Below are 19,622 nucleotides of genomic sequence, written 5' to 3' on the forward strand. Positions count from 1 at the left end.
CCTAAACCGTGATGAAATAGTTTCAGCATCACTTTTCAAGATACCACCTGCGTGTTATTTCAGTTTCACAGCTTCAGTTCCCAATGAAGCTGCAAGTGAAATTCAAATGTAATAAAAATGAATGACTGTCCATCTATTTGTCTATTGTGCAACTGTGGTAAAAAAGAAAGAAAGTACCTTAGTTTTATTCTTTGTGCATAGTTTTGTCCTCACAAACCATAACAGACTGTTTTCTCACACAGACACAGTAATGAATTATGCTGAAAATAATGTGTGCTGTGTGAATCAATACCAGATTCCTGGAGCATTAAAATTACCATTAGAAACAACTATGCACTTTGTCTTTTTTTCTATTAAGTTTAGGAAAAATTCCAACTTTTTTTTTTCATCTCCTGGTTTTGCAACTTATCACAGTCCTCCTCAGAAACACCAGAAATCTGCATTCATTTAGTAGTATGTCTTCCATACTCCTTTACCATGCATTTTTCTTATTTTCTGAGATATTTAAGTAAAATGCTTGTGTATTAGCAAAGATTATTTATTCTGATAAAGAAACAAAAAATCTTAATTTAGCGTCATACTTAGCTATGATTTCTGGCATTGCAAAGTAAGGTACACAACAAAGCAAAAAAAAATCTAGTTTTAAAAAGACATGTTGCCAGATGGCAGGGAAATCATCAAGTGACAGCTCTATTTATGTTCTTCTCACTTCACCTGTAACAATGGCTACATCTACAGCCTTCTGAATGCACTTACTGTATCTTTCTAGAGGAGAGGGCATGAGAGAGAGGAATGTCACAATTTGGTGTCCAGTTTCTTTCCTGAGAGAATGTTTTTGACTGAAAATGAGCAGACAGTTGCAAACAACAATCCTCTATACAGAACCCAAAGGCAAAAGTACAGGGAGGAGTAAAGAGAATATGTTATTTTCTAGGAGCCTAGAGGGAACCCTTGGGGTTCAGTAAATTTATAAGCAGCTGAGGCACTACCTTCAGTTGCATTTGTATCATGTCCATTTATATTATATGTACCTTAAGCAAACCCTTATTAGCAGACTGATCTGATTAAAAATGTTATTTTTCTGTTACCCCTGATTTCAGAAATACATCCACTGTTTCTAGCAAATCTAGAGAATCTTGTTAGAACTAAAACAAAGCTATCTTTTCTACTCGTAAAGGTACATGGCAGTGTTGGAGAGCCCTGGTGGATTTGGGTAGAGGACCCTACTAATGATCACATTTATCATTCCGAGTACTTCATCATTCAAAAGAAACAGGTAATGGGCTTCATTCAGAATGTCACAGCAAGAGAAAAACAGAGTTAGTGAGATGTGGATTTGTCAGATCAAACAGTATTTTGACCTAAGCAGATTTTCAAGTCAGCAGTACAGCTTTCAAATTCAGATGTCATTGATCAGCTTGGACTTCCACAATGTTTTCTAAGCTCAACTGTCCCTTTTTCTCTTCCTGCTTTGATGGGACAGTTATTTTCAGGTGATATAGAAAGACTGTAATGATTTTGTCTGTTAAAGATCAAGACGGAGACCCAGCCTTATTTTTATGTTTTGAAGACTACAGAAAAGAATTCATTCTGGGAAGTAAAATATTTTATAAAGATATAAACATTTGCACGCATGCTTTATTGTTTTGTGTTAGCAATGCTTATGGAAGTGAGGCAAACTATCAAGTTACTGATTTTTCTGTGCAGTAATTATCCTCTGCATGTTTGCACTAGGTCATTACTAAAGAACCTCAGCTGCTGGTGTTCACAATCCCAATTTTTGAACCTCTTCCTTCTCAATATTACATTCGAGCTGTGTCCGATAGATGGTTAGGAGCAGAGGCTGTATGTATCATAAATTTTCAACATTTGATTCTTCCAGAGAGACATCCACCACACACAGGTAACTTCAAATTTGATAATTTTGCTTTAATTGATATTGCTCATATTGGTTTGGGTTTTTTTTTTTTATGATAGTGCAATAAAACTCTTACTTCTGCTTCACTGGAGAAAAATTTTTGGAATTTTGCATTGCGATATTTCTTCTCCAGCTTTCTAAGCTTTTCAATTCCTGAACAAAATGCAGGAATTTTGGTTTCATCTCAATATAATACCAGCCTTTAGTTACTCCAGATTTTCTATAAGCCATAAAAAAGCTGAACCTGTCATGCAGAACTAAGCAAATCTCTGTGTTACGGTGTGTCTCAGCTTAGTGCTTGCAAGAATTACCTTTCTTCTGGACTGGCTAAAAGCAATCTTTGACTGTCTAATAAATGGCATTCAGCAAAGAACAAACAATGCTAAAATTTTGGAAATATGAAAAGTTTTACTGTTTTTGATGAGGTATGTTTATCATAGCAAGTACTGTTACAGCACTGAACATCACATTTCATCTCATCAAGTTGTGGCCTTCCCCTCTCCCTCCTTTTTAATGCTTGGCACAGAAGCATATGTTTGTGTTTTGCTTCTTTTTTTTCTGGATACATAAATTGCTTTATACATTCATTGGGCGTGATGTCATTTTAAAACCTTTTCCCTGTAATTACATTTGGCTCATCTAGCAGTCTGCTGAGTGCCTTCAGAAATGCACAGTTCTCATACGGTGTTGTCCTTTGGCATGCATAAATTCACATGTGTTTGTGAAGTGTTTAGCTATTGTTACACTGTACCTACGCTGTCTGGAAAAGCATGTGTAACCTTTTTATCTAATTGACTGATCACTGACTACTATTCAGAAGAAACAGAAAGATATTTACACATCACCAGTTATGGAGACTCCAGGATTTATGGTAATTGATTTCAATTCCCATCTGGTTCCCACTCAACAATGAAGAACGTAGAGGCTCTGCTAGGCAAAAAAAACCCTTCTTTCTCCTCAACAGAGCCCAAGAAATCACTGTTACAGTGGGAATGATAAAACAGCCATAAGGTATCAGTGAAAAGCATGTGAAGAATATTAGGCATCATTGCCTCAGTAGGTTTTATGACTCCCATATCATACCTTAATGTGAAGCACCCTGAAAAGACAAGGAGACCTCCAGCCACAAAAAAAACCAACAACCCAAACTTCAAAGCAAGCATCTGCATAGCAGAATCACTGCAGTCTCCTTAATTTGGTAGGATTCCAAATCCAATCTGGTTATATATATCATCTTCCAAATTCCACAATCTCTAATTGTTTGGATAGCAGATGCCCTCAAGATATATTTTGAATCATATATTGAAAAGCTGCTTGTTTATTTGCTAAGATTATGTCTTTAATTATACATTTAAAGGATAAGATGCAAAATTTAGCTGTACTCATCTGATTTGTATTATTCCATCAACGTGGAAACTCCAAAGAATCCTTCCTTCTTAAATAGATTTTTTCCCTTGAACTTGAAATACTCCACATTCTGTTGTCATAAGAAGCTGGACATACATAGGATCTAATACAGTGAGTTTAGAACTTACTACAAGTGGGTAAAAACAGGTATAAGAAAAATATTAATATATGCAAATAGCTGGTTCACAGCTATCAGTGCTTAAAAAATTGCAGAAATATTTCAGAGCTATAAAAACAACTTCTCATTTTTCTTCATCAAAGTGAACAATTACCTAAATGTGTATTCTCTGTCATATGAGATACTAAACAAAACATTTTTCAATGTAAATTGTTTCCTACTAAATTACTGGTTAATATATTTATCTTCATAACAAGCTATGTCATGTCACAGCATCTCTTCTCATGCACTTACGACTATTTTGTGGTTGTAGAGCTTCTGGATCTTCAGCCTTTGCCTATCACAGCCTTGGGACATCGTGAATATGAAGTCCTGTACAAATTCACACACTTCAACCCTATTCAGACACAGATATTCCATACCCTTTATCACACAGACTGCAATGTTCTTCTCGGAGCTCCTACAGGTTCTGGAAAAACGGTTGCAGCTGAATTAGCCATCTTTAGAGTTTTTAACAAGTATCCCACATCAAAGGTTTGTAAAACAGGTTTACTAGAATCATTTTCTTCTGAGCATTTTTTCAGTAATAAAAAAGTCTAGAAGAAGACTGTGGGGAACTGAATTTTACTTTCTCCAGTTTATTTGGGTGTAGCTACAAAATGGTAGTGCATTATGTACATTATGCTTTTATTTCAACTATTTATTTTATTCAGTTGACAGCTAGAGTTAAATCTACAAAAATGACATGCAAGCATGCTGGATTTCCTTTTCTTCCTTACTTAACATTACTTCCTTCTTTAATATCCTTCTACTAGCTGTGGTACTATTTTGTAGCTATTAGTTCCCTTCCATGTGAATACAACTAGCCCAGTCTCTCTATTATTTAAACAAATAAGTTGCAATTAATTACTACAGGCCAATATTCTGTTCCAGCTCCCCCCTGTATTTTAAATCACCTAAAAGCTGAACAACTCACCTTTTGGAGTTTTGTTTTCAAAGTGAATATATATCTGCTTCTGACTTAGCCACATTGTTTAAGTTAACCACATTTTAGCTTTAAAGTGTTTTTAAAAGATTTTTGTGTCTGACTGGGAGATTTAAAAAAAAAAATATAATCTTTCTATTAGCAGAAATTGTGTACATAAATTCCTTAATCATCTTTGAATTTAAATATCTTCACGTAATTTGTTAGGTCAAGAGAGGTAAACAAGTCACTCATACACTTTCAACTTATCTGTGAGACATAAAAAATAGCCAGTTCTCAAAGGAATATGTCTTTTAGGTTTTAATAAAGCTGGAAGCCTGGCTATATATTTCAAAGAATGTATGTGAACTCTTTATGTAGCAGTTTCTTCATGCTCAAGAGCTTTAGAATTTTTAACCATAAATCTATAAGTAAATATGTTTTGTACATGTGAGCGTATTCCTTTCTGCACTGCAGGCTTCTTTGAGAAAAAATCCTGTGATATTTTACTTAAGATAATCAGCTTTTTTATTTAATTGATAATGATTTTATAATTTAATGACATAAATAGAAATTGGGTAAGATATTTCTTGCTAGAAATTCAGATTGTTTGTGTTCCAGAATGTTAATGTGGAGATTTTATAGTCATGGCAAAAAACCACATTATTTTCATAAGTGGGTTTTGATTTTAAAAGGTGCAATAAATACTTCCATTTCAAAAATTATTCTTTATCTGAATTTATTTGTTTATTAATTGCTCAGGAAAAAAAAGCATATTTTCAGGCATTATGTCTGTTTTAAATATAATCCTATTGTAGGTAATTTCAGAAACTCAGACCTTGTTTATTTTATAGATTATTTTATAGATTTTGAGTATGTTTAAATCTCACAAATACCATGTGTTGTAGGTACACATTAATAAAGGTGTCTTGCTTAACTTCCAGTTTTGTGCCTTTCCTTTTGCAGGCAGTGTATATTGCACCCTTAAAAGCACTCGTCCGTGAGAGGATTGAGGACTGGAAAGTTAGGATTGAAGAAAAGCTTGGTAAAAAGTATGTTTCTCCTTACCTAATCAGAGAAATGAGAAGCAAAAGAACAGCTCATCAAGTATGAATAAAATCTCAAAATACTTATGAGTATTTCAAAAAGGGTTTTTATAATAAATTATAATTTATTATATTTAATATATATTTTATAATTTATTATATTTAATAACATAATTAATAAATAACTAATAAAGATTAATAATATCCTTCAAATTTCTAGTATGAGAATAGTTCTATCAATAGCCTCTGAAAGATCAAAACTAAGATCAAAAATGATAGATCAAAATCAAAATCAAAACTAAGAAAGGGATATACTTTGATACCCAGCTATTTTTGTTCTCATTGCTTGCCAGTATAAAAAATATGAAGCTCAGGTTTCACTCCACAATATCCTTGGAAATTGAAAATGTATGTCAAAATAAGCTCTCCTTAGAAACCTCAGCTGCAAGGAACGTACAGGACTTGCATGAACCGTATAATAGTAGTCGCACAACGTCCTTCATTTATAAATTAGTAAAATTTTATTCCTTGGTAACATTAATTTCTTGCTGGTCTTCCCAGGTGTTGGAGTTCAGCCATTACTTTATGATCTAGAAGGTATATCAGTCATGTTGATGCTCTCCAAAATTAGAGTGTCCTGAATTAAAACTTTTATGCATAGGATGCATTATTTAGGGCCTTCACCTTTTCTAAATATAGTCTTTTTCCTAAGTTAAGTTCAAAGCACGCCACAGGAGATAGAGATGCTGCTCTGTGTACATTAAATTACCGGCAATATTCATATAGTAATCATAGCAATGAGATAAAATATTTTATGGTAATATTTCTTTTCTTGAAATTTACAATTATTCATGACTAAAATCTTGAACAGAATATACACATTACTTTGAGGAGTTTTTGTTTGATGTTCAGCTGGATTTAGAGTGTGTCAGTGAAGTCTAAAACTCATTATAATGGTTCCTTCTAAAGTGATGGGTCATCACAAATGCTGTAATGGAAAAACAACTGGAAAAAATCTGCTAAACTTCTCCAAAAAGTAATTACTTTTAATTACTTAATTACTGAGATTACTTCAGAAAGTAATCTCACGCTAATCTCTGCACCAGTCTTAATGGACCTTCACCAACAAATGCAATACATTCTGCAGTTTGGCCAAACCAGAGGTCTATGCAGAACAGCAGGCAGCAACTTGGTAGCCTCCATGAAAGCTTTCATCCTGTCTGTGACAGGATGTTAGGATTCACATTACATCATAACTGTATTATGTTATCTTCATTTTGAAGAACTAACTGTTGGTTTGGACTTATATTTGTCCTCTTCTTTTTATATGGTTTTGCTAAGGAATGGTATTTGGTATTTATATGGTATTTACTACGAAAACAAAGACACAGGTTTGTTTACTTAAAACCATTTTGAAAATCCTGTTAAATGTATTTGACAAGAAGCAAAATTACTTCGCTTAATTTTTTTTCATTCATCTTTTAGGAATTTAAGTTAAGGACAAGTATTTTAACATTAAGATATTTTAATGCTTTGTAAATCCAAGCCACTGTGTTTCTTGATTACAGGGTTGTAGAACTGACGGGAGATGTGACTCCTGATATGAGAGCTATTGCCCAAGCTGACCTGATTGTTACTACCCCGGAGAAGTGGGATGGTGTCAGCAGAAGCTGGCAGAACAGAAGCTATGTTCAGAAAGTTGCCATTCTCATCATAGATGAGATCCATCTTCTAGGTGAGCATGTTTCACTGCTTTTGACCAGAATCACTGCTAAATTTGAAGTGTGCTGTTACTTATGATGTGAATGTAATTTTTTACATCTGAACCTTTCCTTTTTCTCTGTTTTTCCATTTACTTTTCATTTACTAGGGGATGAGAGAGGCCCAGTATTGGAAGTCATTGTGTCTCGAACAAACTTTATCTCATCTCACACTGAGAAGCCAGTAAGAGTAGTTGGTTTATCCACTGCTTTAGCAAATGCCAGAGACCTTGCTGACTGGCTAAACATTAATCAGGTATGAAAAAAGTTTTCAAAAATGGATATGTATTTGTCATGCAGAAAAACAAAACAGCAATTGGTAAGATAATTCACAGTTAAACTTGAAAAAAACATTCTCTCGTAGATGGGTCTGTTCAACTTCCGACCGTCGGTGCGCCCGGTTCCTCTGGAAGTGCACATTCAGGGCTTCCCTGGCCAGCACTACTGTCCTCGCATGGCCAGCATGAACAAACCTGCTTTTCAGGGTAAGCAGCAAGCTCCTAGACCTTTTCCTTCTTTCTCTAAAAGAAAAATGGACTTTGCACAGCTCATTTGCAGCACATTGGCAACATGTGTTACTGTATGTACTCTTGGCATGTATTGGGAGAATCTGCTCTGCTAATGGCCCAAAGCTATTTGTCTGAAACATAAAGTGTGCTGCAAATGCAACATGTAACAGAGGAATGTAATGTATTTAGAACAGAAGAATAAAATAAGTGTTAGTGAAGGGGAAATAAAATGTGTTTTCTCTTAGTGTTTGACACCAGAAAGAAATATTTGTGTAAAAATATTCAAAATTTAGAAAGCAATAAAACCATTCATATTATTAATCTGCTGAGGTATTTTCATATGGACCACTGCATGTAAGCATTAAAAAATTGTGAACAGAAGTTGCAAGTCAGGCTAACCTCCTATAATTCTAGTTTCAAAGCAATAACCATAAAATTCAAAATTTGTAGTGCATCCAGATATGCTTCTGTTTCCAATTTTTTATTCTTAACCAAGCTGGCAAGCAGTATAGATTTAAGAAAAGCTCTCTTGTATGTTATTTGAACATGTTTTGTTTTTGTTACATAAGGAATATTTATTATATCAATTAAAAATAACCTCCAAAATAAATTTTGTGATGTGAACTGCTGTTGATTGTGAGGTGACATTTGTGAGGGGACTTTTTAGCTGCTTTAATTAGCCTTATGACAGAAGCAAAGTATTGATTGTGGACTAGAGACCAATCTTGACAGCTCGGATTATTTACACCTCCACAAGAGCATTGTACAAAAACACTAATGAACAATAAATCTGTCTTGGGCTGTTCTGCCACACCTGTTCCTGAAGCAACAAAAATCCATTAGATGTTGGGCTTTTAAAATATATAGATATATTGGCATATGTAAGATATAAATACACATGAATTATCCTATTTCAGTCATTTCACAACTGTGTTGCCTGTGTATATGCAGGAGCACATGCTGGCTAGTATTCATGAACTGCAGAATAATATGTGCTGGTAGGCAGTATGAAATAGTTTTCAGAAATTAACAATGCATAAATTTAATTGCTTGAATGAGAATTACATGAGAAAACACACAAACGGATTTATAAGTGGTTTAGAGAGAGTATCTGAAATTCTAGATACACCTGTTTATACTTCTAGTACTTATTGATGTTAAAAAATATGTATAAATATGTTTTATTGCACACGCTGTTCCCGACTTGTTTGACGTGATACAGTCAAGGTTGTTTTAGCATTTTCACGTCAATACTTATTCCTGACACCATACAAATTTCACTGCAACCTGAAAGTTTTCAAAGGTGGCCTGAGCAAGAGCATGCTATTTTAAAAAGTCCTGAAACCTAATTGGTTTAAATATATCAGACTAGTTAGTTGGCACAGAAATGAAGTTCTTCTTGTACTGTAATGCCCACTTTCACGGCAGCTATTGAAAAGTCACTTTCTACTTTTTTTACATTTTCTGATATTGGTAGATTGAAGTTATCTTCTGTAGACTGACATGAGTTTGGGCTCTGGGTCAGGCAGAAAGCAAATTTTAGACCTTCATGGCGCTGAGTCTGACACAACATTCCCCAACAGTATAGAAAAAAACATTAACAGACTTATTAGGCTGAGATAGAGAAATTCACAAACTTGAAGTCTAGAAAGCTTGTCTAGGTTTTGTGGTGTTTTGTTGGATTTTTTTATAACTGGTTCTCTTAATTAGCTAACAGTATTCACTGAAGTAGCTGAAGGGAAATTGAGAGTCATCTAAGCATAGGTTTACAGCCTTTGGTTCAGAGATGGTGTATTCTCACCTCAGTTGTATCCATCCAGCAGAAGAGAGGCTCAGTAGACATACCTCAATGTCATCTGCAGGGAGGTCTGTCAGCTGTCATGGGACTGCAAAAAGAAACTCTCATTTTTGTCTTCAAAGGGTCTAATTCTCAAATTCTGTTTTGCTCAACAGCAATTCGGAGTCATTCTCCAGCCAAGCCTGTTCTTATTTTTGTGTCATCTAGACGTCAGACAAGACTTACTGCCTTAGATCTCATAGCCTTCCTAGCCACAGAAGATGATCCCAAACAATGGCTGAAGATGGATGAAAGAGAGGTAGAATCATTTTACCTTCCTTATTTGTGCTTTGCTTCTATCTTATTGATGTTTTTTTGGAAAAAAAAAAAATCTTATAAAACGAAAGAGTCGTTTGAGGGTAGATCTTGAAAGAGTTGTGCATATGCTAAATTTCCTTATGTATTAAAAGCAGTGACAGCATTAAGGCTATAGAGGCGTCTGTGCAAGAGCTGAACTTCAGAACACAACCTCTTTTATCTTTGTTTTTTCCTGCATATCTTATTTATGCTAGTTCCATGGTCCCAGACAACATATATCACATGGTGCAAGTCTTTGATACCAAGATAAGACAAAGACTAAAAGAGGGCTAGAGCTTTCTAAAGTTTACAGATGGACATCTGTGACATATAGATGTTGCGCTGAAATCTAAACCAAATCGCTTTCAGTGTTTTAAGAGAAAAATCATTCTTCTCATATGATGTTTTATGTATATATATAATGCATATATATCTGTGTGAATATATGCACCTATGTATATACATGCATCCATCTATATTCCTAGATAGATAGATATACTGCAGAACCAATCATTTTGCAATGGATTCATGCATATCAATGAAATAAATCAATGATATAAAAAAGTAAAGAAAGCTTCTGCCAACATCTTTGTTTTAAAAACATAAAGATTGTAAAGTCAAACATTTAGATAGTAAACAATGCTATTGGAAAGGCTTATTTTTTATTTTCTTTCAAGCACTATAATCTTTATTTACATTTTCTTTTCTTTAATCTTCTTTTGTTTACTGCAAAACATGAATGATGGCTAAATAATAAACAACCATTCAATATTCTCTTTTATCTGTATTCTTCAAACTGTTTACTAGATTATATTTAATTCACTCAGTTCAGCACCTGCTCTGAATGCAGTATTATTTATTTCACTTGGCACTAATGGTTCTGATTATAGTATAAGATTGCAGCAAAACAGGTTTTTCTGGTTGATGTTCAGATTTTCTAGATTTTGATGACTAGATTTTCTAATTATTGCAAATCTTCTACTAGGAATTTATGTGATAATTTAGGGTCAAAACACAGCAAAATGCAGGAATCAGAAATATAAAATCCAAGTTGAATACTGTATGAATATTTATATATCAACAGTTTTATCAATGGTTATACAACTATAAATGTTATTTACCAAAAAGTATAGGTTTCTAGATTATATTGTTTGTGTTTGTTTGCTCTTTGCCAAAAATTTAAGTGGGATTTCTCAGAGATAAATCATAACATCTTTATCCTTCCTGTTTTGGATGGATTTTAAAATAGAAAATGTCTATCTTGGCTGATAAACCACTATTACTAAAGCATATCTCAACTTGATGGTGCTTTTCTAGCTGTATAACCTCTATTTAATGTTTTCTTGAACCTAATGGAAACATTTCATATCCAAGTTATTATTATTTAGTAGAGTACTCTAGTACCTTGTGCTGGTTTACTGTAGTAATCTCACCCACAATTAGAATGTGCACCAGGAAGCTTGCCCTAAATGACTTGCATTAATATGAATAGTTTCCCCATGTCCTGGGAGCCACTGCTGTTCCAAAAAGAACTGTAACTGAAGCTTCTTCACTTGCTGGAAAAGGGTTTTCTATTAGGAGTCTTTGAATTTCATGTTTCAGAATAAGCCTCTGAAGGTTTTGAAATAGGAGCCAACAAGGACAAGCAGACTTTGCATTTATTAGTTTAATAATATTTGCATATGATTTGTATTTGAATTAATAAGCTGAATGTTTGGAGCATGAGATACCTACCAAGTTACTCAGTTCTGATTACGTAAATGTAAAAGACTGAGGATTAAGTTCTAAGTTGTTATATCTTACCACTATTATTCAGAACACAATTCTGTTTGAAGTACCCACAATTTCAAGTGGACATTTCTTTGGGCAATTATGGGAATAGTTTGTAGTTTTGTGTTTTAAATGAGCATGATTAGCCCAAGTTTCTTTTGACATTGAAGCAAAGGACAAAGCTCTACTAGTGCTACATACATAGTGTATATCCTCCCTAATTCTTTAATAATAACCCAATAATAATAAAAACTAATTATAATTTAGGGGAGGTTTAATTTTAAAAGTTTAATCTCAAGTAATATTAAAGTCAGGCTTAGATGCGAAACAGACAAAATTCTCTCCAAACTACTATAAAAATTTTAAGTTTGAAAAGTAGAACCAGTAAATACTTTATAGTAGGTATTCTATGTCATAAACCCTTGTCCAAAATTTCAAGTGTTTCTCAATTCCATGTGGGATTAAAATGGACCAGTTAGAAGAATTAAATTGTTGTTGTCCCTTAAACAACATTTTTTTTTTCCTGACAGTTTTTCACATTTGTTCCTTTTTTTTGCCAACCACTGTTCCTTTAGGGGGACTTACAGACAAATTACTTTATTTTCAAAATAGTTATAATTCTTAAATGTGAAGTATTTTGAGATATATTTTTCATGTGTGTATACAAATATAGCAAGCTGTACAGCAGACCATGGCATTTTTCTTCAGTTGGTCTTATTTGTAAAATATTAATTTTGGCTGACATAAGGTTCCTTTGAGAACTCGTTAAGTTTTGTTTAATGGTGTAATTGGGTTTGCTACAAGATGGCTAAAAGTTTGTCTGTTTATGTTAGCTTCCCAGTAGATTTCTTAAGGCTTCTTGAAATGTTCTAAAACAATGCCATCCATAATAGCTTCCAAAGGACTGATGTTGAGGTAGAGACAGATTCTTATAGCCATTAAAAATGTTTTTTCTTTGTTCCTCTTTGTGAGGTTCAGGCCTTATGGGGAAGAGACTGGAGTACAGCAAAGACCAGTGCTGAATCTTTGTTAATGTGTAACCAACACTAGATCTTTGTTTATCAGCAATGCCATCATTTTAGCTTCCCTCATCTCCTCTGTAGAGATTCTCCCTGTGGTGGTAAACCAGGCTTTTGTTTGAAGCTTGTGAGGAATGATTCTGTTCACAAGCTTCTAGGCTGCTTTTCACAGTACTCTTAGACAGGCAAATCCACTTCCATTTTTGCCACTCGGCTCCAAATATCAAATTCAGGCATTATATCAATCAGTTTTATTTCAAATGACATGAACTTGCATGAACCTTCTGGAATACATGTTTGTATGTATAAGTGACATATAGAAACACCCCTTCAACTGTTGCCACCAAAGTTGGTGGCAGAATGTACCATCCGGCAGAATGCCTGGATCATGGAGGAATCATACATTATGTTCTTTCCCTCAAAGGAGTCATTATCTAACAGGTGCAGCTGAATTATAGTTGAGAAGGAATTTTGTTATACAGGCATCTACTGAAAAATATGTATGTTATAGGCAGCTCAATTAGAGTTTGGGAATGGTTCTTCCTGCACATTTTCCTTTAATTTCATGTTTGATATGAAGGTTTTGGCTCATACCCATTCCAGTATTCAGAAAGTTGAAAGGCTTTCAGAAAGCTGAGACAGCAGTCAATTTTCATAAAACTGGCCAGTACTTTACAGCAGAAAATTGCTGTTTCTACTACTGTTCAGTTTTGTGGTTCTGCTGGACCTGTTGCTGCACTCCAAGTAGTTAAATTTGTTTCATAGATTCTATCCAAGTTTCAGGCTATGTGCATGCTTTTTGTGGAGAAATGGCCACTCAAAGACCTTATCTATTACATACACTTTAGACTGACCAAGGAAGCTTCCAATGATGTTTGAAATACCCTACTTACCAGGATTTGTAGCTGATATTTTAAAGCTCACCCCTACATCTTCCAACTGCACATGCAGACACTCTTCGGGATTTAAGCAACACTGCTACAGTTCACCAAGAGTGTGAGTGGGCAGTCTCTAGGAGAAAAAATAGTTCCCTTTAGACCCTTAGAGATGTTTTTTAATTTTTCTGTAAGTTCCATTGCCCATACACATTCCAAAATTTGTCAGTCTTACAATATGCCCCAAGACTGAGTTTATTTTTCAACAAAGTCAGGAAGCAGCAGCAGAAGCTGTTTTCCTTGCCATCTGCAGTAATAGCAAGGACTCTTCATTAGACATCACTCTGTAAAAATTGTCCTGGTTATGCTTTTGAGGCACAGGTGCATCATGACACATGTCAAATGTGAATGGGCAGTGCATCTCAAAGAGGAGACTACATCTGTAAATAGAGTTCTTCATTTCTTTTTCTTGTTATTTGATGCTAACATGGCCATAGAAAAAGGAAGTGTTTTGATTATCCTGTTTGTGTTATTTTTTTGTATAATCATTAGAGGATTTTCTGAAATTCTAATTTGGACTGGTCTGCCAGGACTGTCATGTTCAAGCTTGTGATGCATTACTTATCTTGTTAAAAGGGACAATAGCTCAGATTATCATTTTGGAAACAGACAGTGCCACCAGTTTCTGATGATCAGCTTGGGTAAGATGAGTTATAATGTTCTACATTAGGAGCTGACTAAAGAGGAACAAGTCCTTCTCTGTCAGAAATTGCATCTACATCTGTGGTGGCAGAAAATGTTGCAATCTTTTTACAACATAATTTATTAGAATCAAGTTTTCAGTTTATTTATTTTTCTCTAATGTTTTTACAGCTTTTTGTTTTTAACCTAAAACAAAAGTACAAAAGTAGTATTTATGGTTTATTGTTTGAAGTTAGAATGCAGTTCTCACCAGCAGACAAGCAGGGTGTTTTCTTATTTGTTTGGTGGGGTTTCTTTAAAAATTTATTCCCTGTCCAGATACATGGATTTTATTTTTTTAAAAAATATTTACTGTGCAAGGAGGGAGAAGAAATATACCAGTGTACATAGTTTTAACTTTAACCACAATGATTTTTGCATTCTGCTTTGTGCATCATTTGGCCATCTGCATCTTGTTAAGACTGTTCTTTATGAAACCTCTAGAAATAACTAGTATCCTTTAGCACAAACATACCTGCAGTAATATTCAATAGTATCTACATTGGGCAATAGTTTGCATCCACAGAATACAAGGACCCTTGAATGAAGGACATTCATTGACTCCAAAAAGATGAATCAGACCCATCCTGATTTTGCCATTTTAGACATGTGAGTGTTTAAACATGTGTGCACTAATTACAGATTATGTGTGTATTTGTACACTGTGTGGAAATACACATAGCCATATGCATGAAAGGGAATTAAATTTTACCAATACTTAGTTTGCATTGTTAATAAAAACAAACAAAGAAAAAAAACCAAAACCAATAAAAAAAATCTTAAGAATTCTTGGGAAGATAAAAGATGCTTTTCCTTCTCTAACCTTTAAATCAAACAACCTATTATCTCCATGTTAATGTCTTGAGGTAATGTTGTGCTATAAAGCAGGAATAGGAGAATCTGGTCTGTGTCATGAACAGGCATATTGCTGTCATTTAAATGTGTCTTTTAGTGTTAAATGTTTTATTATATTATTATGCTTTAATGCATTATTATGTATTATTAAATATGATTTAATAATATATCTCAACTGTTTAAAACACATTTGAAAATGTTCCTTGAATAATCTTATTTGAGTTATTTTAGGCAGCTTGTTCTGTGTGGGATGGTTCTGAAGTATAAGCCAACTCTTCATCAAAAATAATTTTGTAAGAAGATTTTTTTTTTCTGCCTTTAAAGATCAGGAGGGTACCCAAGAATGATTTCTAAGTGTTTCAGTCATTATAGAAGTTCAACTTCCTTCTACAAGATGTTGGTTTTATGACACAAAAGTGTGTCATAAAAATTAACATTTAGTTATAACAAGGAGATGTTTTTATTTCACTTAACATCTGTAGCAGATGTGAAATATGTAATTATTTTTGTAAAAGACTTCATAACTTTCACGATTCTTTTGTTTGGCAGATCTTTCTTCTATTGGGCATTTTAGACAATTGATAAGCATTATTCAGTGGCATATGGTCTGAGTCTGACGTGCTTTGAAAAGAGTAGAGAGTACTAATAATGAGGATTCTGTGAAAATGGGAAAACCAGCACAACAGATATGCTTTGAGAAAGTATGGGGTTTTAGCATCTTGAAACAATATATCACACTCAAAGGGACAGAATTGGGCTGCACAATCTGTTAGCTCATTCTTGTCCAATCTGGTCTCCTCCTTTCTTTTGGAGCCAGCATTGTCATCAACTTGCTGAATTATACTCTGACTGGAATGTATTTCAGGCACAGGGTAATGTATCTGCTTAAATGGAATCCTATCTTTCTACAAAAGCTTTTTAAGTATAATAAATTTAAAATATTAAAAAAAAACTTCTATTAGCTTAAAGTAAATGGTTCAACAGTTTACATATGTGTAGGAACAAAGAGAATGACTACTTAGTAGTTTGAGAAAAATCTGGCTTGTTTAGAAATTAGAATAGAAAATGTAGAAATAAAGTTTATTTTTGAGAACAAATATTTTGCAATGCTACCAGGTTGCAATTTGGTTTTCAGGAGATACTTTTCTTCGTTATAAAAAAAAAAAAAGCAAAAAAGCAAAAAAGCAAAAAAACACAAAAAACAATTATAAAAGATAGTAAACCCTTTCAGTATGGGCCTGATCCTGTTTGTCTATGAGTCGAGGGAAAAATTCCTTGCCGTTAAGTTCCCTGCATTGGTGTTGTACAGGGTCTTTTAATGTTGGTACGATGTGTATTTCCTTATATTATTTTAATATACTTTTTTCTGTTCTTAAGATAAAATTTATTTCATTATCATTCTGTGAGTAAAACTACATTGCAGTTGTTTTCAGAAAGATAAAGAGTAATTGAGTCATAACAATGCAGAAATGTTAGATTTGTTTTATAGTCACAGTGCTGTATCTGTTTCTGGTTAATGAACCTATTAATTGTGCCATTATTTCTTAATAGAAAGTTATAATATTCTTACACTACACTGACATAAGAGAGTTACATTTTTAAATAAATTGTCATGAGAATTTTAAGCCTTGGATTGTGCCTATGGATGAAACAGTTACGTTTATTACAGTGATTTATGTGAAAGTAAGGGGTCAGCTAAAAATGACTAGGATTCCCTGCTGCTAAAATGACAGGATAGCAGTACATGTGCCAGTGCTCCTGCTAAGGGTTCTTTAGTTTTCCTGTGGTAAATTACACTGCTTTGCAGGTATGACTAACAGCACCACAGGCTGCCGCTGTAATACGAGTCAGAGGGGAAAAAAAATAACCACCACTGATTGTAAAAGCAAGAAGAACATCTTCGAATAAATTCCCAGCAGAGCGAATTTAGGATGTTTTGTGCTGGCAACTCTGTGGCAGAAAGGTTTAGCTCAGGTTGTGTACTGGAAATAGCTGGCAGTGTAAAACTGCATGTGCTGAAGGAGCAGTCTAATCACTATAGACTAATTCCAATCAGCTAATTTGATCCCTGTACAGTTCTAGAGGAAAACAGGGTTGAGATTCATTATTTTCGCAATATCACATTCTTTTGATCTGAATAATGAAATAAATGTATTTGGAATTGTCTCGTTCCCTTATGGTAAAGATATAATTGCCATAAAGTGGCTGATTCTTGGTGGGGAGAAGAAAAATGAATTCAGCAATGTAGTATCATCTTTCAGTTCTTGAATGCAGAAACTGAATAAAATGTAAATGCATTTTTTTGTTTTTCACGCATTTACCAATTTTGTTTTCTACTTTTTTCATCTTAATTTCCTGTTAAATTCATGCATGTAGTTACTAAGTGTGTGCATAGGCATAAGGACCCTATGCATTACTAGTATCAATTAATAAACCTGTAGTAAAATAATCATTAATAAGTTTGATAACATTTTTAGTATTGTATGCTGATGATCATAATTGTAGAGAAAACAGTATATGTGTTCCCATTTTATCCAGATATTTTTTAGTCTTAGAAGAAAAACTCTTTAAGATGGGTCATAATTCATGTTGTCTACACTGAAGTCACATGTCTACATGTTGACTAGAGAAATCAAAGGTTTGCTGATTTTATCTAGATAGATAAACTTTATCCTTTAACATATCCTCCTTTCATTCATCTCTTTACTCTCTTCAACTCATCTACCCCTCTTTTTGCTTTCCTGTCCTAAATGGACTTATCCCCTCTTCACTTCTCAATTCATTGGGTTTTTTTCTTTCTGCTCCCTTCCTTTCCAATGTTTTATGGACCCTTTCACTCTTTTCTTCTGTAAGCACCCTTTTCTTTTATATGTGCTAGATCAGTTTATACAACAAACCTTCCATGTCTTGTAGTACAGTAAACTGTTAAGAACATCCAGGCAACTGCATTGTAAGGGGAAATAAAGTATAGAAGCTTCCATTGACAGATGAACTTAAGTGATTCGTCAAAAGTTGAACAATTTTTTCTTTTAATTTGTTTCTCTGTTACTGCCATCAGTTGTGGTTCCGTTAGTCAAGATTACTTCAATAAATAGACTTTTAAAATGCTTTTCAATTTACTCTTCCTGACAAAACGGATTGATTTACAAAATCTTGTTTATTTGTTTGTTTGTTTGTTTGTTTGAAAATCCTCAATATGGACTGTTATAATCTCTGTATTTTTTGTACCTTTTAAGGATTCTTTTTATAATAGTGGCAACATGTTACTTGAGTTTAGATATGTGAATAATTTTATTCACATTAAGGTCTGAGAATTATTAAACACAGGATATATTTAGAGAGGTTGCAATCTTGAACATCAAAAGTGAAACACCTCAGAGTCTGAAACAGAAATGAAGATATCACTGCAGTCATGCAGCTATCATATCTCAGCACTTTGGAGAACTCATTCTGAGATGAGGCTGAGCACTATGTCCAAATTATTCAGTTACCCTGACTAATTTGTTCTGCCCTACTATTTTTTCTCTAACCTTGGCTATACCTCCTATGACCATGAATGATTCTGCCCTAAGTATGCAATATCATCATGCCACTGCTGGTGGCACCAGGAAACCACTAATAAGAGTATAAATTTTAAGGTTCCTGGCTATAATTATATTAAAATCACATAAAATAATAAATTGACTTAGAAATAAAACAATAAAAATAATTTTGAAGGGTAGAATCACTTAACAAGACAGTTTTGTTTGTTAGCACTAAGAGGCTTTTCACGGAGGTCAGCTACAAAAATAATAAGCTTATTATCACGTTTATGACTTAAATGTAGGCAAGAAAGATAGTTAAAATCATAGTAGTGAAAATGATTCCAAGAGTCATTGACATCAAATTTGAAAGAATGAGTAACAGTAATAAAAATAGCTTTTTATCTGGACTTCTGAAAGTTTTAAGTGAACATACTTAATAGATGTTGGATTTCACTACAGAGTTAGTGTCTATAAATTACAAACTCACACTCAAAAAAATATTCAAATTAATTTGCATTTCAGCATCTGAATCGGAAGCTTTCTTGATGAATAATAATTGGAAAATTGTCAAACTGAGGAACAATCTATCTGTTCAAAGGCATTAGAGAGAGCCAAATTTATTTTTCATGACTGTTATTATGTTACTGGTTGCAGGGATTTGCTATGTTTTTATACCAGTTCTAACCCCTTTGATACTAGGGATTGCATTAAACAAACACAGAACAGAATGCACGGTATTTGCCAGACCTGTCAAGATATTTTCAGCATTTTCATTTCCTTGCCTGTGTTACTTAGGACATGTGCATTTTGTATTCCACCCGCATTGTTAATATAGTATTTTTTTTAGACAAAACCAGCCTTTTCAGAGACTGAAGAAGGCTCTGTTTTCCTGCTTGTATAAACAGCATTGAGCAAATTATCATTGCTACAAAACCAAAAAAATAAAGATAAGAAACCCAAAAGTTTAAAATTTCTTAGTAAT

General features: G+C 33.8%; 1 protein-coding gene across 5 annotated transcripts in view; it reads left to right on the forward strand.

The window, feature by feature from the left end:
* The window catches only part of ASCC3 (activating signal cointegrator 1 complex subunit 3), a 253,171-nt gene that overhangs the window by 176,566 nt on the left and 56,983 nt on the right, over positions 1–19,622 (forward strand). For all 5 annotated transcript variants that reach the window (XM_088053260.1, XM_088053258.1, XM_088053259.1 and 2 more), the window contains 8 exons: positions 1,178–1,276; positions 1,735–1,903; positions 3,757–3,977; positions 5,374–5,459; positions 7,022–7,188; positions 7,324–7,469; positions 7,578–7,698; positions 9,676–9,818. In XM_088053260.1, the coding sequence (XP_087909386.1) occupies positions 1,178–1,276; positions 1,735–1,903; positions 3,757–3,977; positions 5,374–5,459; positions 7,022–7,188; positions 7,324–7,469; positions 7,578–7,698; positions 9,676–9,818 (1,152 nt within the window). The remainder of the gene's footprint in view (positions 1–1,177; positions 1,277–1,734; positions 1,904–3,756; positions 3,978–5,373; positions 5,460–7,021; positions 7,189–7,323; positions 7,470–7,577; positions 7,699–9,675; positions 9,819–19,622) is intronic.

Source organism: Pseudopodoces humilis, chromosome 3 (genome assembly GCF_049639895.1).
Source record: "Pseudopodoces humilis isolate 2021_Gansu_Grassland_sample_001 chromosome 3, ASM4963989v1, whole genome shotgun sequence".
NCBI classification, from domain to species: Eukaryota; Metazoa; Chordata; class Aves; order Passeriformes; family Paridae; genus Pseudopodoces; species Pseudopodoces humilis.